This window comes from Salmo salar, chromosome 10, assembly GCF_965601325.2.
Source record: "Salmo salar chromosome 10, fSalSal1, whole genome shotgun sequence".
NCBI classification, from domain to species: domain Eukaryota; kingdom Metazoa; phylum Chordata; class Actinopteri; order Salmoniformes; family Salmonidae; genus Salmo; species Salmo salar.
The window spans coordinates 86,086,842-86,109,667 of record NC_138300.1 but is presented as its reverse complement, the minus strand read 5'-3'; the positions used below and the strand labels follow the sequence as shown (position 1 = coordinate 86,109,667).

At 41.9% G+C, this 22,826-nt stretch overlaps 3 protein-coding genes across 6 annotated transcripts in view; all 3 read right to left on the bottom strand.

Moving 5' to 3' along the window:
* LOC106560906 (NEDD4-like E3 ubiquitin-protein ligase WWP2) overlaps positions 1-7,595 on the bottom strand; it is a 45,242-nt gene extending 37,647 nt beyond the window's left edge. For both annotated transcript variants that reach the window (XM_014124325.3, XM_082957213.1), the window contains exons 1-5: positions 7,506-7,595; positions 6,396-6,477; positions 5,491-5,644; positions 5,236-5,357; positions 4,744-4,881 (exon numbers count right to left, since the gene is read on the bottom strand). In XM_014124325.3, the coding sequence (XP_013979800.1) occupies positions 4,744-4,881; positions 5,236-5,357; positions 5,491-5,644; positions 6,396-6,465 (484 nt within the window). In that variant the 5' untranslated portion in view covers positions 6,466-6,477; positions 7,506-7,595. The remainder of the gene's footprint in view (positions 1-4,743; positions 4,882-5,235; positions 5,358-5,490; positions 5,645-6,395; positions 6,478-7,505) is intronic.
* Positions 7,596-8,006: 411 nt separating this feature from the next.
* LOC106560908 (diacylglycerol O-acyltransferase 1) lies at positions 8,007-13,897 on the bottom strand. Of its 3 annotated transcripts, none has more exons than XM_014124333.1 (19): positions 13,841-13,897; positions 13,712-13,743; positions 13,228-13,442; positions 13,042-13,129; positions 12,898-12,938; positions 12,733-12,818; positions 10,969-11,021; positions 10,772-10,877; positions 10,506-10,610; positions 10,288-10,347; positions 10,070-10,173; positions 9,928-9,966; positions 9,738-9,779; positions 9,604-9,648; positions 9,391-9,503; positions 9,225-9,290; positions 9,005-9,092; positions 8,739-8,801; positions 8,007-8,640 (listed from the first exon to the last, which is right to left on the bottom strand). In XM_014124333.1, the coding sequence occupies exons 3-19, from the start codon at positions 13,356-13,358 to the stop codon at positions 8,464-8,466; spliced, it is 1,407 nt and encodes a 468-aa protein (XP_013979808.1). In that variant the 5' UTR covers positions 13,359-13,442; positions 13,712-13,743; positions 13,841-13,897; the 3' UTR covers positions 8,007-8,463. The 3 variants fall into 3 exon arrangements, with proteins under 3 accessions (XP_013979808.1, XP_045544110.1, XP_013979807.1); XM_045688154.1 differs by having other exon boundaries at positions 13,626-13,743; positions 13,841-13,889; XM_014124332.1 differs by having other exon boundaries at positions 13,626-13,881.
* A 3,014-nt stretch (positions 13,898-16,911) lies between these two features.
* LOC100196851 (RNA polymerase II subunit C) lies at positions 16,912-22,807 on the bottom strand. The gene is made up of 9 exons (NM_001141873.2): positions 22,634-22,807; positions 20,864-20,913; positions 20,673-20,741; positions 20,530-20,582; positions 20,293-20,421; positions 20,157-20,208; positions 19,874-20,042; positions 19,689-19,763; positions 16,912-17,345 (listed from the first exon to the last, which is right to left on the bottom strand). The coding sequence occupies exons 1-9, from the start codon at positions 22,717-22,719 to the stop codon at positions 17,201-17,203; spliced, it is 828 nt and encodes a 275-aa protein (NP_001135345.1). The 5' UTR covers positions 22,720-22,807; the 3' UTR covers positions 16,912-17,200.
* Positions 22,808-22,826: the final 19 nt, after the last annotated feature.

Genomic DNA, 22,826 nt, shown 5'->3' with positions numbered 1-22,826 from the left:
TGTCCGGACTTGAACCCCACTGAAAACCTGTGGTTTGAATTGAAGAGGGCAGTCCATAAGCTCAGATGAAGGATATCAGGGATCTGGAAGGATTCTGTATGGAGAAATGGTCTAAGATCCCTCCCAACGTGTTCTCCAACTCATTAAACAGTTAAGAAAAAGGTTCAGTGCCATTATTCTCATAAGGTGAGGAATTGAAAGGTATTGAAAACAGTGGTGTCAATGATTTTGACCCCAACCTTTAACAAATAATACTTTTTTCTCTTAAACAAAATCTGTTTCTCTGAGCAATTGTATTAGTATAAAATAATATGTCTCAATAGTCAGGCAACTGCCAAAATAATGGACAAAGTGTATTGAAAGTGTGTGGTTACTGAGTCTTAAATGTTAAGTCCCCCATATGGGGGACTATGAGTGGTTCTGGACCGGTTCCAACTGACATTTGTGTTCAGTGCATTCAGAAAGTATTCAGACAACTTGACTTTTTCCACATTTTGTTACATTACAGCCTTATTCTAAAATGTATTACAATTTCCCCTCATCAATCTACACACAATACCCCTTAAGGATGAAACAAAAACAGGTTTTTACAGTTTTTCTAAAATGCTGAAATCACATTTACATAAGTATTTAGACATTTACTCAGTACTTTGTTGAAGCACCTTTGGCACCGATTACAGACTCGAGTCTTCTTGAGTATGGTGCTACAAGCTTGGCACAACTTTATTTGTGGAGTTTCTCCCATTCTTCTCTGCAGATCCTCTCAAGCTCTGTCAGGTTGGATGGGGAGCGTCGCTGCACAGCCATTTTCAGGTCTCTCCAGAGATGTTCTATCGGGTTCAAGTCCGGGCTCTGGCTAGGCCACTCAAGGACATTCAGACACTTGTCCCGATGCCACTCCTGCGTTGTCTTGGGTGTGTGCTTAAGTTCGTTGTCCTGTTGGAAGGTCAACCTTCGCCCCAGCCTGAGGTCCGACGCGCTCTGGAGCAGGTTTTCATCAAGGATCTCTCTGTACTTTGCTCCGTTCATCTTTCCCTCGATCCTGACTAGTCTTCCAGTCCCCGCAGCTGAAAAACATCCACCCAGCATGACGCTGCCACCACCATGCTTCACCGTAGGGATGGTGCCAGGTTTCCTACAGATGTAACGCTTGGTATTCAGGCTAAAGAGTTCACTCTTGGTTTTATCAGACCAGAGAATCTTGTTTCTCATGGTCTAAGTCCTTTAGGTGCCTTTTGGCAAACTCCAAGCGGGCTATCATGTGCCTTTACTGAGGAGTGGCTTCCGTCTGGCCACACTACCACGAAGACCTGATTGGTGGAGTGCTGCAGAGATGGTTCTCCTTCTGGAAGGTTCTCCCATCTCCACAGAGGAACTCTGGGCCTGTCAGAGTGACCATCGTGTTCTTGGTCACCTCCCTGACCAAGGCCCTTCTCCCCCGATTGCTCAGTTTGGCCGGGCGGCCAGCTCTAGGAAGAGTCTTGGTGGTTCCAAACTTCTTCCATTTACGAATTTGAGTCCAATGTGTTCTTGGGGACCTTCAATGCTGCACAAATGTTTTGGTACCCTTCCCCAGATCTGTACCTCGACACAATCCTGTCTCAGCGCTATATGGACAATTCCTTTGACCTCATGGCTTGGTTTTTGCTCTGACAGGCACTGTCAACTGTAGGACCTTATATAGACAGATGTGTGCCTTTCCAAATCATGTCCAATCAATTGAATTTACCAGAGGTGGACTCTAGAAACATCTCAAGGATCAGCAATGGAAATAGGGTGCACCTGAGCCCAATATTGAGTCTCATAGCAAAGGGTCTGAATACTTATGTAAATAAAGCATTTCTGTTTTTTAATAGATTTGCAAAGATTTCTAAAAACCTGTTTTTGCTTTATCATTACGGGGTAATACATTTTAGAATATGTTTGTAACGTAACAAAATGTGGAAAAAGCGAAGGGGTCTGAATACTTTCCGAATGCATTGTATAAAGCACTGTGGATCCCGTGCCTTATAGTGGCAGTAAGCCCCATCTGACAGTCTTGCGCAGAGCTCTCCAACCCTGTTCCTGGAGAACTACTGTCCTGTAGGGTTTCGCTCCAACCATAATCTAGCGCACCTGATTCTAATAATTAGCTGGTTGATAAGCTGAATCAGGTTAGTTATAACTGGGGTTGGAATGAAAACCTACAGGAAGGTTTAGAGCGCTCAACATGAAGAAATACTAAATAATTTCATAGCATTGAAACAAGACCACGCTCTCTTTGTCACAGACGGACAGAATCATTTTGTGCTTAAAGCTGAAGTTGTAACGAGTCTGCACACATGTGAATGGCGTCTCTGCACCACTCAGTGGATGTTAAGGAGAAAATTCTCTGTCGTCAGTTGTATGAAATAGTGCCAATATTGTAGTGTCACTAAGTATGATCATATTTATTTTACAATTAGAAGAAATGTGAAATCTTATCGTAAGTTATTCATTATTTGATTGCTACTATATTTAGAAAGCATCTCAGTCATTCCAAGCCCTATTGGCAACCTTTGGTTGAACTGGGGGGGGGGGGGGGGTCATAACTGTCCATATTTTCATAATGTGCTTGTGTCCTCAAAAGTGAGTATACCGCAGATTTTTTTTTTTTTAAATACTATTTGAAAAGGTGAGTTCCAGACCTTTCTAAAACGATGCAACATTACCAGTAATTGTTTATTGCCATCTCATGAAAATAATGTATGCTTGGGTATGTCTATTTAGGCAGAAATCTAAATGTTGCCCTATCATAAGACTCCATTATGCTTAGGGTCATGTATTAAAATGCTTGCCAGGCCATTATTCTGGCTACCATGACAATGCCCCAATCCACAGGGCACGAGTGGCCACTGAATGGTTTGATGAGCATAAAAACTTTGTAAACCATATGCCATCTCAGTCACCAGATCACAGCCGGATTTAACACTTATGGGAAATTCTGGAGCCGCTCCTGAGACAAGTGTTTTCCACCCCCATCAACAAAACACCTCATGGAATAATGGTGTTGCATCCCTCCAATAGAGTTCCAGACCCTTGTAGAATCTATGCCAAGATGCATTGAAGCTGTTCTGGCTCATGGTGGCCCAACACCCTATTAAGACACTATGTTGGTGTATCCTATATTTCGGCAGTTACATGTAGCGCAGTATTTTAAATCTATTTTATTCAGTCATTTTTGCTCATTTTTATCAAGGGTGTCAATTTCAGACCCCACTACATACAGGTGAGTACTGTCTGGTCTAAGTGTGTTTTTTTTACTGGCTGCAGCACAAAGGCCTGTTTATGGTAGCAGTGTGTGTCAGCGTGTCAAAAAAAATAATCTGCCAGGGGAAATGATTTAAAACACTAAAGTAACAGAGCTGCCTTCAGAGAGAACACAGAGGGTCTTAACACACCTTCCCCCAGCAGCAGGGCACACACTTGAACCTTTATACACCAACCTGCCACAGAGCACACACTCCAGACCTTCATACATCCCCGAAAAAACACCCCCCCCCCCAAAAACAATCTGACCTCAGAGGGCACACTCAAGACCTCTATTCACTAACAACCATCCCCAACAAACAAGAACATTATGACATCAGAAAGCACATTTCATTGCCTTAATACACCTATTCCCCCCCCTCCCCGGTCCTGGATCACAGGAGTTGATTGTCCTGCACAGCTCACAGAAATAAGACTCAATTACACAATTCTGAGAAACAAATTACACATAAGTACTCCCAAGCATGTGCGCATGGCTGTGCGTGATGATGTCGTGCGTGTGTGAAACAATACTTGGAGAACACCAAAGTAACAGATCCGAAAGGAACAGAGGATGTGGAGCTTATTCAGCGCTTTAAGAACAATATTAATGTTCATGCACACATATTTAGATATATATAAAACACACACAGAGACACATTTATGAACCATACGCTCAGAGACCCAACCCTGACTTGTGCTGTCTTCATTCACTAGGAAAGACTCTGGCTCTGTGATTCAGTATGAAAAGGCTTGTGTGTTGTTTTATACAAAGATGAGAGATGCATGAACTGGGAAACTCAAGCAACCCCTATAAATAAGTTTAATGGGTTGTTATTCATTAAAAACAACTCTAGAGGAAAGCCCAATCTTTGTCAAAAGCCCAATCTTTGTCTTAAAAAAGTTTGTCTGCTGTTTGGCCTTTTTTCCACCCCTATTGACAGGTCCATTACTGTTGTTGAAATCTAATTCTGTTAGTGTGTCCACAAGTTATAGGCCTAGTGGATGTTAAGCAAGAGTATCAACTAGGCCTACAAGAAAGTGTGGAAAGTGGTCAAACAGAGATATAGTGCTTCCCAGTATTTCTGTCCACATGTTTCAAAACATGTGAAAGACTCTGCCAAAACCCGTGAAAGACTGTGTGCAAACTTGCACACGAGCAACGATGGCTCAAAATACTCATATTCCATCACATTTGAGACCACCACACTTTCAAAGTAAAAACTCTTTGGCTTTTTCCAAATGAGCCCCACTTTTCGTTTGGGTGGAGTCTGAAAAAGAACAAATATAAGTCACCACAAACATGTCACTAAATGTAATGAGTGTGAATATATACCAGAGACCAAGAGATAGAAAATGCAACAAAGAGTGAAAGTGTATGTGTGTGGGAGCATTTTGTTTGCATTAAGAATAGTGTGTACTTTTTTGTAAGTGTTAACGTGTGTGTGTGAATGTGGGTTGTAAGGCGGGACTCACTGTCTGTTGCTGTGCTGCCATTGGGCAAAGATCCCAGATCAACAACCAGGCCGTCCAGACAGACGTTCAGCTCGCCTCCTGCTACAACTGAGCCTTTGTTCTCTGTCTGCAAGACCAGACTGAGCTGCAGATTCTCCACTGGAGGGAAAGTGGGGAGTGTGGAATGGAGGGAGGGATAGATGGAGGAGAGTGTGAAGAAAGAGAAAACGAAGGAGAGAAAGAAAATGAAGGATTAGGGCGAGTAAGAGATGATAAGATGTGCGCTATCAATTGCGTAAAGGCAACCAAAGTTCTTTCTCTCTTCTTCTTACATGTTTGTATAAAAAAACATCCTGAGGGAGTCTGTTTCACAAGTGTAACATTTGATCTTTCAAATACTTTCAACTGGAAAGACTACTTTAGTAGCATGACTAGGAATCCTATTAACAATCCATGGACTTAGGCCTACATAAAAATTAAAACAACTTTAAAAATACACTTTTATTGTCTTACTCTTGCCATCATGTGTACGCAGGGTGTCAAGCAGGTCAATGGTGGCACTTCCCAGCAACTCCTTCCTCAAGGTGTGGCAGCTCCACAACTTCAGATCTAAGTGGCTCTGAGGCGTCACATTCCTACACAACACACAAGTCAAAATCAGCTACACAGACAGATAGACCTACATTACACATTCATGTGGTATTACTGGACAGCAGCATAGCATTGGCATGTTGTATCAGAATTGAGAGAAGGGGGGCTGTGGCTCACAGGGTGAGGTCCTCGTTCCACTGTAGCTCAAGGTGTCCAGTGCGTTTTCCCGTTTTCTTGGTTTCACTAGTCAGGCCATCGGCAGTCACCTCCACAAAAGAGCTGAGTCTGGAACGGGTGGGCAGCTTAGGTGACTGAGGCTTTGCTGAGACCACTGCGGCAAGAAAAAAACAACAATTGATGAACATATATGCAAATGACAAAAAGAGACCATTTGAATGACTGTGGTACACCGAACTCTGATCAACCATTAACCTACAGTAATAAAACATTCTTATTACAGCTACTCTGCATTTGTAACTGTATGACAAGAAACTGTATGGCAAGAAAACACAGAAATGCAAATATCGCCCTCTAGCTGACACATGCAAAACAAGGTGGATATTGCCCCTTGGATTGCATGTTCTGTTAAGAAATTAGTTGTTGATTGTTCCATATTACTGTGCTGCTCACTTGGCCAGCGAAATGTCACAACTGTCTGCCTATCCATGTCAGAATGAACTTTGAATTTAATTAAATATCCGCTAAGGAAAACATGGGCCGAATAACTGTTAGGCTACTGCTGTATCTTTTCAATAGACCAGAAATCTTCCAATTCTTTTAAACTGTCAAGGTGAATTAAACCTGTTTTATCTGATATTATAAGAGAGGGGGAACGAGTGATGGGTGACATATTAGTAGTTCATGAACAATTCACTGAGGGAAAAGAGAGCAAAAGGGAGGGAATAAATGGCAGGGAGAGCAAATGGGAAACTGGAATAACAATGGATGATGAAAAGAGCTGGGGGTGGTTGGAATGAGAGAAAATGTCAGACATACATAGAGAAGAGGAGGATGAGTATTAGAGTAGGTTACAATAGAAGGTGATAGATGAGAGGAATTAAAAGTTTCATATTGATGATTACCTTTCAAGGTCAACTGTGATTTTTCTGTGGTCTGGACATTGCCAGGTCTTGTCACACTGGCAGCTGCCATGACATCACAGCCCTGAGACACACACACAGGCACAATCAGAGAACACACATAACCGACATGAAGGCAAACTGTAAAGTAGGCCTAAATCAAACACTGCAATTCAAAACAATTAGTTATGCATTTCCCCTGTGTACCCTCCACAACGTAAACAACAACATACATAGTAAAATAGCATGTCTCAGTGAATCCTTACAATAGACATGAACTAGCCAACAATATCATGCCAATGCCATCTACACTACTACATCCAAATGATCATACATTAGCTATCTAGGCATCTCACCACCTTGGAAAGAACTGTTTGGCACAATGACAACTGGCAGTGGATTGTATTTCCTCTACATATCTAGCTAGTCATAGTAGACAGTAGTAGCTCGAATAGTTTCGACTCATATCTGGGTGTTATCACGTCCTAAAATACACGTCCTCCGTCCAGCATAGCAAACTCCTTGCTAGCCATCACATACATCCGCGAAGAGATGGTTAGCTAGTCTGATAAGGTTTGCTATCTCTTGGCCAATAACTTGTGTCGTGGCCGAGTCCTTGTGAATCACCTTGTAATTGCATCACTGATGTCGACTATGAAAGCATATATCTAGCGGATCGATTAACCGTAGCTAGCTAACGTTACTAGTAAACAGCGTAACCCAACGAAATCGACAAGACGAGAACATCAACATTTACTGCCTGTAAGAGATGTAGCTAGCTAGTTCCAAGGTGAGACATCGCATTTGCTGCAAACTACTAGCTCGCTAAACGTATCGATTAACTGTAGCTACAGATCAGTAACTCAAATTGGCTCATTGTCTCCGTATTTAAATACCCTGCACACAAAAACAAAACACGGAAGATGGTGAGCTATTTTGATGATAGCTCCTAGCAAGCTAGCGAACAGCTTTGTTGTCGGCATAAGGACAAGATAATTGTCACATTTTCTCGTAAACGTAGATGGATATGTGTACTATTTAAGAAATGTATTCAACAACACTATATTACTTGACATTGTTGGTAACGTATTTTGTTAATTTTAGCATAATTACCTTTTTTAGCTGTGGTCCGCTGGTACAACTAGCTAGTTAACTTTCATTTCCGCCTGCCTCAATGACGGGGTCACGTGATTCACATTAATGGCCAGCGCATTGAATGGTGGTTCACAACATGCAAACACATGTACAGTATCTGACGGCTTTACAGCAGTTAACGTGGTATCCCCACTCGTTTTGATACAAAAATGAGGGATGGGGATGGAGAAATGTAACCACTTTCAAATAAACTAATAGACAGAGCTATGGATGCAATGACTGACCATCCATGATATCAACATTATAGATTGAACCATGTTTTGATACTAAATAGTGTTTTTTTATTGGAGTAAAACAAGCTTATATTTTCGGTCCTGATGGGGTACTACAGTTGAACTAAGCTCATGAGGCATTTACAAGTTATATTCTTCAAGAATCAATGGGTACATATCATTAATTTATAAGTTCAAAAATGTATGTAGCAACTGCTGATTGCTCCTTCAATAAACCAAAGATAACAAAGCTTCAAATGCTGTTTATTTAAAACCACATTTCCCCATACTGAGTAACAACAATTCAATTGGAAGCTACATATTTCGAACAGTGCTTAAATTCAACATGTTGTGGTTTACCAATAGTTTTCACCCAGCAGTTAATGTTGTCTGAAATAAATTGGCTATAATCCATAAGCTTACATTAAAATTGGGTGAACCAAAACCATATGTTGATATACAGTGAATAAGCAGCCATATCTTTCACGTGTGGTTGAGTCATATCATTACAAGACGTATCCACAGATTGTTCAAATTCAAAAGCATTATGAATAGCTGTGAAGGTGTTGATTTCTTGAGTTTTTCAACAAAAATGGGAACAATTTGTCTGATATGCCAACTGTCCCTACAAATGGTCCATTGCTGGACGTAAGTCTTTCAAAGGTATCCGAAAGTGCTATATCCAATTGTGTATAAGACAGTGATCATGACAAACACTCAGCAACGGACAGTCCAGGAGGATGTTGGCCATGGTGACTCATGTAGTGGTCATGGAAATAGGTCAGCACAGCCAGGGGAGGACCCAGTAGAAAGCACAGCCACATCAGCCCATTGCCATAGTTACCCTTGAAATAGTCTCCAAGGTAAACATCTACCAGGAGCTGGGACAGGGAAAGAGAGGGAGGAGTTAACATGCATGTTCACACACACAGCATAAACACATACAGTATATACTTGATGGTATTTCAGTTTCCCTCACCTCAAAGATCATCATGAAGAAGATCCATAGACGACAGCTGTGTAAGGGCAGAGCAATGACATACTGCAAGGAACAAAAAACAAAATGTAAATACATAACCCATTACCATGGATTGTCTCATAGTAGCACATGGGACAGCTTTAAGCAGTTAGCAACTAATCATTATTTCGCACAGGATAACTGAACTGATTGTACTCACCCATCTACACCATAATAATAACAATAACAACAACAACAACAACCAGTCCTACTATGACCAGTCGTACCTCGCAAAGGGCAGCTGACACCAGGAAGACCAGCAAATCTGCTTGCTTTTGTGACACCCTCTTTTTCAGTAGTGGTGTATACAAGTGTCTTTATGTAAGAGAAAAAGAGACAGAGATAGAGAGGGATAAAGAGTGATAGAAGTTAGTTTTACACACACAGTCCATACCTCTTCTGAGAGAGAATGGAAAAGTCTATTTAGGTGTCAAGGGTCACTATTACCTGTAGCACCACCTATGAAGAGGAATATTCCAATTCCCCCAAAAACATTTCAGTGTTTTAGCATTCCTGCAGATGAAAATATAAATCTATTACACATCTGTTACTCTATTACACATAAACACATACAAGTGGATCATCCAAAATGAAAGATTAGGATATAACGGACCACCAATCCCCATAGAAATGGCGGTCTCCAAAGCACAACAGTTCAGCACAGAAGTTCAGGTAGGAGTGAGAAAACAGGAAGGAGAACATCAGCCACAGGAAGTGGTTGGGAGCCTGTAAAGGAAATTGGACCGCTTTATTGACACGGCTATTGTTTGACACCACCAGAACATACTAATAATGCTCCACTACCCTAAAACACAAACACGCTTACCACAAGCTCCATCAAGTGCTCCACCCTGGTAGTGATGTCCATATTCTAGAGGAAAGGAAAAGTCAAAGAGGAAATAATGTGAGATTATTATATCATTACATTCTTGATGAAAAGGGGATATTGCTTTCACTCACAGAGAAGGAGTTTTCTGATCTCTGGAAGATGGGTTCAATCCACTGATAGGAAAACAAAAAGGTACACACGGAATATAATTACAATGGGTAACATAAAGATAAAGCTATTTCAAATAAATCCTAGATAGATGGACAGACTTACAAACAGAAGGATAATTTAATACTAAACCTAAAAGTTAAAACATATCACCTGCTGCACAATTCCCACAATAATTTGAGTAAGGACCACCTGAAAGTAGAGGCCCAAAATAAGATGGTGGATAATCAATGCATATTAACATTTAACAATAATTACACGGGATAGGTATTGTGTGGGTGAGGTTTTATCTCACCATTTCTATCAGCGTCTTACAAAGAACGTTGATACGGACCCTTGGTGTGAAGGGGAAATCTCGCTGGTAGCATAAAGTGGGCGCCAGGAGAAAGTAGTAAAGGTCTAACAGAGAGAACAATGTCAATGTCCTTAACTGTCTATGTGTTCTTAGTCTACAACTAGACAGGCAGAAATTGTGCACAAGCCATTACGCGTGAGAAAGAATGATGTTCTCACCTTTAATAGTTAGGTGTTCTATATGTTTTTTTGTCTCATGTAATACACACTTGTCTGCTCCTGGAAAACATATACAGATGTTCACCACACCAGAAATCCAAACAACAGAGTAATTATCTTCAGCCTAAGCAGCAATTACAATTAGTGATAACTGCAGGAAATCAACCAGCGGTAACTGCAGCCACGAAGGAAAAAAAAAACGGTTCCCACTGACATACCTGGAGATGGAACAGACTCCTGACGATACCAATTGTTGGTTTCTTGGTAAGAATAAAGCTTGAGCCCAAGAACAGTGTAGGTCCAGAGTGAGAAATATGCTCCCCCTGATAGACAGATAGTGAAACAGTTTCACCAGACAGGGTGAGTCATCATCTTAAGTTGAGGTGCACATCCACACAAAGCTAAATATGCTCTATTGCAATGGAACAACCTGGAATATCAGGTACAGGTCAATATCTGTGCATATCATACTTGCGGTATTTACCTGTTGATATTGAACTATCATATAGAATGATGACAGCAGGAAAAAGTGTTAGTAATCCCAGGTTCCCCAGGTGTAAACAGTGCCCTGCACTGGGGGATAGTGATCCCTAGAATCAACACACACATATCAACCTTTGCGAGACAGTTCACATAACCTAGCCTCTCTTATTTGAAAAGCCAAGGGTAGAACTGTCTCACCTTATCCAGACACCTCTCAAGTAGCAGAGCAGCAATAGCAAACATATTGGCAGCTGCAAAGGTGAGAGAAGAATGAAGGATGAGTGAGTTTATTACTCAAATTCATTAACAGTACAGTGAGGGAAAAAATTATTTGATCCCCTGCTGATTTTGTATGTTTGCCCACTGACAAAGAAATGATCAGTCTATAGTTTTAATGGTAGGTTTATTTTAACAGTGAGAGACAGAATAACAACAACAAAAAAATCCAGAAAAACGCATATCAAAAATGTTATAAAATGATTTGCATTTTAATGAGGGAAATAAGTATTTGACCCCTCTGCAAAACATGACTTAGTACTTGGTGGCAAAACCCTTGTCAGACGTTTCTTGTAGTTGGCCACCAGGTTTGCACACATCTCAGGAGGGATTTTGTCCCACTCCTCTTTGCAGATCTTCTCCAAGTCATTAAGGTTTCAAGGCTGATGTTTGGCAACTCGAACCTTCAGCTCCCTCCACAGATTTTCTATGGGATTAAGGTCTGGAGACTGGCTAGGCCACTCCAGGACCTTAATGTGCTTCTTCTTGAGCCACTCCTTTGTTGCATTGGCCGTGTGTTTTGGGTCATTGTCATGCTGGAATACCCATCCACAACCCATTTTCAATGCCCTGGCTGAGGGAAGGAGGTTCTCACCCAAGATTTGACGGTACATGGCCCCGTCCATCGTCCCTTTGATGCGGTAAAGTTGTCCTGTCCCCTTAGCAGAAAAACACCCCCAAAGCATAATGTTTCCACCTCCATATCTGACGGTGGGGATGGTGTTCTTGGCGTCATAGGCAGCATTCCTCCTCCTCCAAACACGGCGAGTTGAGTTGATGCCAAAGAGCTCCATTTTGGTCTCATCTGACCATAACACTTTCAACCAGTTGTCCTCTGAATCATTCAATGTTCATTGGCAAACTTCAGACGGGCATGTATATGTGCTTTCTTGAGCAGGGGGACCTTGCGGGCGCTGCAGGATTTCAGTCCTTCATGGCGTAGTGTGTTACCAATTGTTTTCTTGGTGACTATGGTCCCAGCTGCCTTGAGATCATTGACAAGATCCTCCCGTGTAGTTCTGGGCTGATTCCTCACCGTTCTCATGATCATTGCAACTCCACGAGGTGAGATCTTGCATGGAGCCCCAGGCCGAGGGAGATTGACAGTTCTTTTGTGTTTCTTCCATTGGCGAATAATCGCACCAACTGTTGTCACCTTCTCACCAAGCTGCTTGGTGATGGTCTTGTAGCCCATTCCAGCCTTGTGTAGGTCTACAATCTTGTCCCTGATATCCTTGGAGAGCTCTTTGGTCTTGGCCATGGTGGAGAGTTTGGAATCTGATTGATTGATTGCTTCTGTGGACAGGTGTCTTTTATACAGGTAACAAGCTGAGATTAGGAGCATTCCCTTTAAGAGTGTGCTCCTAATCTCAGCTCGTTACCTGTATAAAAGACACCTGGGAGCCAGAAATCTTTCTGATTGAGAGGGGGTCAAATACTTATTTCCCTCATTAAAATGCAAATCAATTTATAACATTTTTGACATGCGTTTTTCTGGATTCTTTTTGTTGTTATTCTGTCTCTCACTGTTCAAATAAACCTACCATTAAAATGATAGACTGATCATTTCTTTGTCAGTGGGCAAACGTACAAAATCAGCAGGGGATCAAATACTTTTTTTCCTCACTGTATATTCCTTGTGCAGTTGGTTAAGCTGACAATAGTGCAGTGGTGACAAAGCCTCACCCAGTATCAGGTTGACAGACGGCCAGTTATAATTGTCCTCCATAAGGTGCTCCAAGACTTTCCTCAAGTCAATCAAGAAGCCATGTCTGTTCAGAAGAGGGTATGTCAGAGAAAAAAGAAAACATATTAATTGCTGATCGAGTGTGTGTCTGTGTGTGTACTCACTGTATAAAGTTATCCAGGAACAGGTGAGCATGGGTCAAGATCTGCAAAAAACAACAACACACAAAATACAATATTGGTCTCTTCTCTTTGCCTGCATAGCTTATAGAACTTGATCACATTTAGTATCCAGAGAGAATGACTCACCAGAAGGATAATGATCCAGTTGAGAATCCCTCTATAGTTTGTGAAGCGGCTGTCAGAGCTCAGTAAGGAATCCTGGACACTGTGACAGCTGTAGTGACAAAACGACGTCAACATATTCAGTCAATAGCAATTAAATCATGGGAATATCTGGAGATTTAGAGATATAGGTTTAATATTAATGTGTACCAGAACATGTCCATGTCTGGATGTGGTTCAGTGGGAGGATCAGAGCTGGAATTGCCATAGTACTGACATTTCTCTTCTACATCAAGTGAAGAAGAGGAGCAGGAACAGGCCTCAGGTTCTGCTGCAGACATCTCAGCCTCTGTGTTGATGGTGTGTCATCAGTACATCAGACAAAGTTGAAAAGGCACATCAAGATATCCACTCAACTTCTCTATCTGAAACAAAAAGCAGAAATTGTCTTGTTGCAACTTGCAAGCATTGCTATTATCTTCATAAATGTAAAAATGACAAAAGTAGTAAAAAACCAAATGTATATTAATTTTACTGTCAAGGCAGGGAAGCAATTTGCATAGTGAATTATTAGGCTTTTAGATAAATTGCACATGAGCCACCCCCACCTTGTAGATTACGAGGCAGCGTTCAACGAACGCAATATCGTTGCTGTTTTTATGACTGATATCATGCAATAATAGTCGGTTCTGACCTGACATCAATTGCCTCGAATTGATGATCTTTCTGCAAAGAAATGTGGAAAACATATTGGCAATCATTTGAACATGAATATCTTCTCATCTCACGTCTCCATTTTTCTGCATGTTCACAATCCACGCACCATTCCGTTACCGTGCAAGTCATCATGATGCAGATGGTACAGTTTGTCGGGACCAATGATTTATATTTACACTAGATGCCCTATAGGGGGCGCTGTGTTAAAGCCAGCGTGCCTCCATCTGAAGTCCTCCCTCCACCGTTGAAAAAAACATTTTGGAAGCTATAGAAACGCATTTATTCTATTACAGACACCTTAATGCATATTTTTTATATATTATGTGAGCTAAACATAAAACATTTAAAATAACACAAAACTTAAAGTATATATATTGTTAGATCACTAATGTTTCGGTCTCCCATACAACAATTAAAAAATACTTAAATACATGTAATTTTGTCCTTGAAACATTTAAAGGTAGACTCAGCGAAATGACATTGCCACCAGCATATTGAAATAAGCAAGATGCAAGACTTCACTCGCACACAGTCACAGCGCATGCGCACGGGTTTGCTTCAGGCTGACCAAATAGCATAGAAGTTGAGCCTTGCGTTTCAACACTCTTAGTTGTTGCAGAAATTGACCCACTATGATGTTTACGCTCTGCGTGTACGTCATATCGCTGAGTCTGCGTTTAATCTGCTGAGGGGAGGACGGCACATAATAATGTTTTCTCATGTGTTTGATACCATTCCATTTACTCCATTCCAGCCATTATTACGAGCTGTCTTCCTCTCAGCAGCCTCCGCTGACTGAAATAGTGTAGAATTCTCCATTGATTCCTATGAAGGACTGCTCCTACTGGGGAGTGCCAATATGGCCGAAAGGTGGCTTCAATCCTCTCAATGGACAATACATAGGGGTGAGGCAACACGGTCGGGACTGATGGTCTGTTTACGTTTATACCTTTGTGGCTAGATGTAGTAGCCCTACAGCGCAATCTAGTGGTCATGTCAGGGACAATAGTTGTTGTCAACTAGTATTGTAGTATTGTAGCTAAGCCAGGACACCTACAAAAGGAAGGCCAAGATCATCAGAGACCTCAGCCACCAGAGCCTGTTCTCCCCGCTTAAAATCAAATCAAATTGTATTTGTCACATGCGCCAAATACAACAGGTGTAGACCTTACCGTGAAATGCTTAGTTACAAGATCTTAACCAACACAGCAGTTTTAAGAAAAATAGAGTAAAGAAAATATTTACTAAATAAAGGAGGGTAAAAAAGTAACAATAAAAGAACCATAACGAGGCTATATAAAGGGGGTACCGGTACAGGTAAATTGAGGTAGTTGAGGTAATATGTACATGTAGGTAGGGGTAAAGTGACTATGCATCGATAATAAACAGTGAGTAGCAGCAGTGTAAAAAAAAAAGTGGGGGGGGGTCAATGCAAATAGTCCGGGTAGCCATTTGATTAACTGTTCAGCAGTCTTATGGCTTGGGGGTAGAAGCTGTTAAGGAGCCTTTTGGACCTAGACTTGGTACTCCGGTACCGCTGGCATGCGGTAGCAGAGAGAACAGTCTATGACTTGGGTGACTGGAGTCTTTGACAATTTTTGGACCTTCCTCTGACATGCCTAGTATAGAGGTCATGGATGGCAGGAAGCTTGGTCCCAGTGATGAAAAGTCCCAGTGATAAAAGTCTATAAGTATTTGGTTTTAAATGTACTTAAGTATCTAAAGTAAAAGTATAAATAATTTTTTTAAATGCTTATATTAAGCAAACCAGACGACACGATTTTCTTGTTTTATTCATTTACGAATAGCCAGGGGCACAGTTCAACACTCAGACATAATTTACAAATGAAGCATTTGTGTTTAGTGAGTCTGCCAGATAAGAGGCAGTAGGGATGACCAGGGATTTTCCTGTCCTGCTAAGCATTCAAAATGTAACCAGTACTTTTGAGGGTCAGGGAAAATGTAAGAAGTAAAAAGCACATTATTTGCTTTAGGAATGTAATGGAGTGAAAGTAAAAGTTATCAAAAATATTAATAGTAAAGTATATATTATATCAATTGATAGGTAGAGGCTTCAGCGTTTTCCTATCAGTGGAGACTGGTGGGGGTAGCTATTGGAGGGCGGGCTCATTGTAATGACTGGAATGGAACGGAGTCAAACATGTGGTTTCCACATTGGGTGTTACTTCCCTGTAGCTCAGTTGGTAGAGCATGGCGTTTGCAACGCATGATGTTTGTAACGCCAGGGTTGTGGGTTCGATTCCCATGGGGGGGGCCAGTACGAAAAAAATAAAAATGAAATGAAAATTGTATGAAATGTATGCCTTCACTACTGTAAGTTACTCTGGATAAGAGTGTCTCCTAAATGAGTAAAATGTGTTTGATACCATTCCAGCCACTCCAATAGCTCCTCCCACCACTTCCTCATATGTATATCATTCCTGTAAGACTAAAAATTAAGATATTGTGCAGGCCCTAATCCAATGGGAATTTGTGCATGTTTATTCTTTTTGGAACAGTAATTGTTACTTCCAAATCTCCTATTCCCCGACAGAGGTTTTTGGGATCCGTTGTATCTCGGGCTCTGTAGTAGTCATTGAAACCTTTCTAACAGCGCTATCATGTTTGTATGACTTATAGTTGAAACCGAAATGTACTTTATTTGGGTAGTATACAATATTATGCTTCGTTTAGAAAATGCCACCAGAGTTTAAGGCAAAAATGAAAGGAGGGTGGTTGGTAGGAGTGTAACACAAAGGTTGCGTGTTAATCACATCATGGATAACTTTTGCTTTTTAGCAAGTACTTACTACTCTTTTGCTAGTTTGCAATACTTACCATGTTAGCTAACCCTTTCCTTAACATAACCCAACTCCTAACCTTAAACCCTAGCCTAGCTAACATTAGCCACAAGAAATTGAAATTCATAACATCATACGAAAAGGATGAACATTATTAATACATACCATATGAATTGTAACATACTAAATGGAGTCTCTCTGATTTACATACAGAATAATATGAAATGTTCTGAGACCACGTTGCAAGAGAAGGTATATAGGGCTTGTTGCATTTAGAATATATCCTTTGTAGAATTTAGCACCAAGTCACATCATTGAGTGCTCACCAAAGCTCTCATTCATCACCTTATTTATATTCAAAGGCAAGCACATTCAATCTGGATGAAAATTGGGGTTTATTCTTTCGGTAGACAAAATAAACGACAATTCAAAACATATTCCCACACACAACTTCAACAAAAGGACAAATACTAACATAGCAGAAAACGAAGAGAAAGGACAAAATGTGGTGGACGATAAAAAAACTGCTGATTTCAGTTGGCGAGCTCTTGAATTAACTTTTTTCCTGCCTACATCAGGTTTGTTGTCATCCAAAAAGTTTATAATTTGCAACTGGGTCTGCTCTCCAAGTCTCAATGGTGTAGGACTGGCTAAAACTGCAGGTCTCAGTTGATAGTGAGGACGTCACTCTGGATTTCGTGGCTCAGCTGGGTCTGTAAGTCACTCAGTTTCTTTTTCAGCACTGCCAGAGCAGACATGACGATGGTCTCTGGTCGCAGTGAGCCACACGTCTCCACGTTGTAATAGAACCTGGAAAAGTTTGAGACAACAGAAATTAACCATGACGTCTCTGCCATCTTTCTCGATCATTATTCACCAGCTTTGTCGTCACATACTGCTGTAACAATCAAAACCTCTATCACATACAGGTATTGTCATCATAGGAATGGACGGTGGACACGGATGATTAGGGATGGGTATTTGAATTGATTTCACCACCATTCAAATCATATATTTTTTCAGATATCTGCGCTCTGTTTCAGCAGAAGCATGGGGCAAGAGAGGAGCAGGGGCCGGTGTGTGTGACAGTCTGTTGGGCACGGAGGGAGAGAAAGTAGCCAAACCGACTCCCGCTAGTTACACAAACTTATTGTTGCCATAGGTTATCTATCATACCAGCTGGTAGTGCATGTTTTGACCGCATCAAATCTTTGTACCTAAAGAAGCTAGCCAGCTACAGTAGCCATCTAAGTTAGCAAGCTAAAGTAGCATGACTAATTGAGGACATTTTGCTGTGCTCCCCGTACTGGTCTACAACAACTCCGTTCATAAGATAACGGCCTACCTGTTGGTTGAGCATTGTAGCCGCCTACTTCTCATTTAGCATTGATTATTAATCTCTCACTTCGCTTGTTACACATGGAGACTGACTGTAGCGATGCTTTGACCGAAATGTGTGTAGGCTAGAGGTGACTTTTTCTATGGGACGCAACATGTGTTGAATGTAAGGGTCTATCCTTGTAGGCTATGTAGCAATGTCACATACAGTGCCTTCGGAAAGTATTCAGACCCCCTGACTTTTTCCACGTTGTTACATTACAGCCTTATTCTAAAATTGATTAAAAATGTTTCCCCCTCAATCTACACACAATACCCCATAATGACAAAACAAAAACAGGTTTTTAGAAATGTTAGCCAATTTATAATTTTTTAAAAACTGAAATATACATTTACATGCTGATAAGTATTCAGACCCTTTACTTAGTACTTTGTTGAAGCGCCGATTGGCAGCGACTACCGCAATGATTCTCCTTGGGTATGACACTACAAACTTCGTACACCTGTATTTGGGGAGTTTCTTCCATTCTTCTCTGCAGACCAGCAAGCTCTGTCAGGTTGGATGGAGAGTGTTGCTGCATAGCTATTTTCAGGTCTCTCCAGAGATGTTCGATCAGGTTCAAGTCCGGGCTCTGGCTGGGCCACTCAGACACTTGTCCCAAAGCCACTCCTGCGTTGTCTTGGCTGTGTGCTTAGGGTTGTTGTGCCGTTGGAAGGTGAACCTTCGCCCCCAGTCTGAGGACCTGAGCACTCTGGAGCAGTTCATCATGGATCTCTCTGTACTTTGCTCTGTTCATCTTTGCCTTGATCCTGACTAGTCTCCCAGTCCCTGCTGCTGAAAACCATTCCCCTAGCATGATGTTGCCACCACCATGCTTCACCGTCGGGATGGTGCCAGGTTTCATCCAGACGTGACCCTTGGCATTCAGGTCAAAGAGTTCAATCTTGTTTCATCAAAACAGAGAATCTGGTTTCTCATGGTCAGAGTCTTTAGCTGACTTTTGGCAAACTCCAAATGGGCTGTCATGTGCCTTTTACTGAGGAGTGGTTTCTGTCTGGCCACTCTACCATAAAGGCCTGATTGGTAGACTGCTGCAGAGATGGTTGTGCTTCTGGAAGGTTCTCCTATCTCTACAGAGGAACTCTAGAGCTCTGTCAGAGTGACCATTTGGTTCTTGGTCACCTCTCTGACCAAGGCCCTTCTCCCGATTGCTCAGTTTGGCCAGGCGACCAGCTCTAGGAAGGGTCTTGGTGATACCAAACTTTCCATTTAAGAATGACGGAGGCGACTGTATTCTTGGGCACCTTCAATGCCGCAGAAATGTTTTGGTACCCTTCCCCAGATCTCTGCATCGACACAATGCGGTCTCAGAGCTCTACAGACAATTCTTTCAACCTCATGGCTTGGTTTTGCTCTGACATGCACTGTCAACTGTGGGACCTTACATAGACAGGTGTGTGCCTTCCCAAATCATGTCCAATCAGTTGAATTTATCACATAAATTAGCAAAATTATCTAAAAACCTGTTTCCGCTTTGACATTATGGGGTATTGTGTGTAGATTGCTCCGGAATATCTTTTTTAAAATCCATTTTAGAATAAGGCTGTAGCATAAGAAAATGTGGAGAAAGTCAAGAGGTCTGAATACTTTACAAAGGCACTGTATATAATTTCATTACATTTTAGAAAAAGCATTTTTTACTGTTAAAATAGGCCTATATTTGTTCTCCTCAAAAATGAAGTCTCCCAAGTAATCGAATACTTGAACAACCGTGCCCATTCCTGCTGATGATGCATACCCTAAATGTAATTTACCTCTCAGGTTTGCCATTGGGGTCAAATGGGGCTTGCACCTCATCCTCCTCAATCTCTGAGTATTCACTTTTTGGCCTGAGACAGAGAAAAGCAGGGTCAATTCTAATGGATAAACAATAAGTGACACTCTCCCTCAAAGAATACTTTGTCTTTCCCTTAATAAAGAAAATTACAATATAACACACCATTCCTCTGGCCGTGGGTACACAGTGTGCCTCAGTGCATTGTCTGGGTCATACTCAAAGGATACGCCGGCTGTAGGGTTCCACTTGGCATGTTCCTTGCCAAAGCCCTTCTTGGCATAAGCTCTGAGACGCAGCTCCTGACCCTTTCGAAGCTTCACCAGCAAAATGTCTGACAAGACGAAGGAGGCAGAGTTGAGAGAGAGAAACAGAGGTAACGTGTGTAAGACACCAAATATTTACAATAAAATGCTGTAATAGAAGACCATGGGGAAGAGCAGCTCACCATCCTGTTCAACATAGTCATTGGGATCATTGTCTCGACTCTTGGAGGTCACCTGAAGATCAGATAATATAGAAGTCAACTCAGTTCTGAAGAAAATAGTAAGGGGAGGGAAGTCTATGGTTGAATGGAAGCTCACAGGGATGACTCGAGGGTGGTTGGACAGCAGGTCTCGTGAGGTCACATGCCGGGTCTGGTCCTCTGTGCAGCGAACATCCAGCGTCAGTTCAACAGAGCATTCTGGGCAGAAATCGTCACATGTACAGTCCTGCGGTAAAGGGGAAGAGAGGGGCAAAGCATTAGGGGTTTCATCTTCAAGTAAGCATTGCTGGCAATGTTACTTTCAGCCATCTTCATCAGGTGTTCAAAAGCTTACTCTGGAGTACTGCATCTTGTCCACAACATCATCACTGGTGAGGGGGATAAGACCTGAAAATGTGATCATAGTTATCAGTGCAATATTGGAACACAGGAGGCACCAGAAGGGACAAAAACAAAGTTGTACAATTCACTACATACCAACTCTGTGAGCAATGAACTCATCGTGGATCACAGAAGAATTTGCATCAATTTGAATCCAATCAATAGCTGAAATGAGACATGAGATTAACACTTACACCAACCATTGTGGCAAGGACATGGATCTTACAAACCACTACACATTCATAATGATATTAATAACAACAAGCACATGCGATAGAGTATCTTACCTATTGTTGCAACCTCTGACATAAAGACACGTCGGATGGAATTTGCAACCCTGTATAATCAGACAACACATGAAAGAACACATTAACATTGTAACTTTAGCCAAAAGCAATCTCATGTCAGATTTAAGCTTATGATCTAGCTAGCCCTCCGGGGTGATGAGCATGCACTATGACCCTGCACTAGTCTTGAAAATCCCAGACCTGCACTGTATATACAGAGGTATGTGGACACCCCTTAAAATGTCTAGATTCTCCTATTTCAGCCACACCCATTGCTGACAGGTGTATAAAATCTAGCATACAGCCATGCAATCTCCATAGACAAACATTGCCAGGAGAACAGCCTTACTGAAGAGCTCAGTCACTTTCAACATGGCACCATCAAAGGATCCAATAAGTCAGTTCGTCAAATTTCTGCCCCGCTAGAGCTGCCCCAGTCAACTGGAGGTGCTGTTATTGTGAAGTGGAAACGTCTAGGAGCAACAACGGCTCAGCCGCAAAGTGGTAGGCCACACAAGCTCACAAGATATTTGATTTGACAACGGGACAGCCGAGAGCTGAAGTGCGTAAAGATTGTCTGTCTTCGGTTGCAACACTCACTACGAGTTCCAAACTGCCTCTGGAAGCAACGTCAGCACAATAACTGTTCGTCGGGAGCTTAATGAAATGGGTTTCCATAGCCGAGCAGCCACACAGAAGCCTAAGATCACCATGCGCAATGCCAAGCGTCGGCTGGAGTGGTGTAAAGCTCGCCGCCATTGGACTCTGGACCAGTGGAAACGCGTTCTCTGGAGTGATATCACACTTCGCCATCTGGCAGTCAGACAGAAGAATCTGGGTTTGGCAGATGCCAGGAGAACGCTACCTGCCCAAATGCATAGTGCCAACTGTAAAGTTTGGTGGAGAAGTATAATGGTCTGGGGCTGTTTAACATGGTTCGGGCTAGGCCCCTTAGTTCCAGTGAATTGAAATGTTAACGCTACAATATACAATGACATTCTAGACAATTCTGTGCTTCAATTTTGTGGCAACAGCTTGGGTGAAAGCCTCTTCCTGTTTCTGCATGACAATTCCCCTGTGGACAAAGCGATGTCCATACAGAAAGTTTGTCGGGCACAAAGTGATGTCCATACAGATAGCTTGACGAGACTGGTGTGATAGAACTTGACTGGCCTGCACAGAGCCCTGACCTCAAGCCCTTCGGGATGAATTGGAACACCGGCTGTGAGCCAGGCATAATCGCCAAACATCAGTGCCTGACCTCACTAATGCTATTGTGGCTGAAAGTCCCCGCAGCAAATGTTCCAACATGTAGTGCAAAGCCTTTCCAGAAGAGTGGGGGCTGTTATAGCAACAAAAGGAGGACCAACTCCATATTAATATCCATGATTTTGGAATGAGATGTTCGACGAGTCGGTGTCCACATACTTTTGGTAATTCAGTGTATGTTGGAACACACATTGGTTACATCGTGGGAGGCAACCCGTCTCTCGGCTGCTCACTCTCAGCAAGCCAACTAGTGACCTAACGCGTTAGTTAGATAAAACTTTACACATGATTTGGTCTAACATCCCATTGCTGCGTCATCATTGACACAGCACGTGCATACATAAATATTAAAACATGGACATATGTCATGCTGTAGTTATTTCAATTAAGTATCTGCAGGCGCCAACTACTCATTGCATTGGCTACGCTCTCACAAGCTACGTACCGAGCTCGTTCGCTAGCAAGCTAACGTTTGGATAATTCATTTAAATGGTTACTCACGACAGATCGGTGTTCTCTATGACAAATTTAACATTCTCATCCGTCAATTCTGTGATTTTCACGATTGGCTGGTTGGCATACGGCATCGTTAACGTATGAGATAAGCACAGATAGAAGTTCTGTATCGATCCGTCTTAAAAACAACACCAACCCCGCGCACGCAGCGAAGGCCTCAATCCACGACTACTACTCC

Bases quoted from the DNA above. Each gene is read 5' to 3' on its own strand.
- LOC106560908 (XM_014124333.1), bottom strand. From the start codon at position 13,358: ATGTCTGCAGCAGAACCTGAGGCCTGTTCCTGCTCCTCTTCTTCACTT. The intron at 9,649-9,737 runs GTGAGTGAAAGC...CCTTTCCTCTAG, and splicing joins GATCAGAAAACTCCTTCTCT to AATATGGACATCACTACCAG. The intron at 8,641-8,738 runs GTGAGGGAAACT...TCCCTGTCCCAG, and splicing joins TCTTCATGATGATCTTTGAG to CTCCTGGTAGATGTTTACCT.
- LOC100196851 (NM_001141873.2), bottom strand. From the start codon at position 22,719: ATGCCGTATGCCAACCAGCCAATCGTGAAAATCACAGAATTGACGGAT. The intron at 20,583-20,672 runs GTATGTAGTGAA...TCACATTTTCAG, and splicing joins GTTCATTGCTCACAGAGTTG to GTCTTATCCCCCTCACCAGT. The intron at 20,422-20,529 runs GTAAGCTTTTGA...CCTTTACCGCAG, and splicing joins ACAAGATGCAGTACTCCAGA to GACTGTACATGTGACGATTT.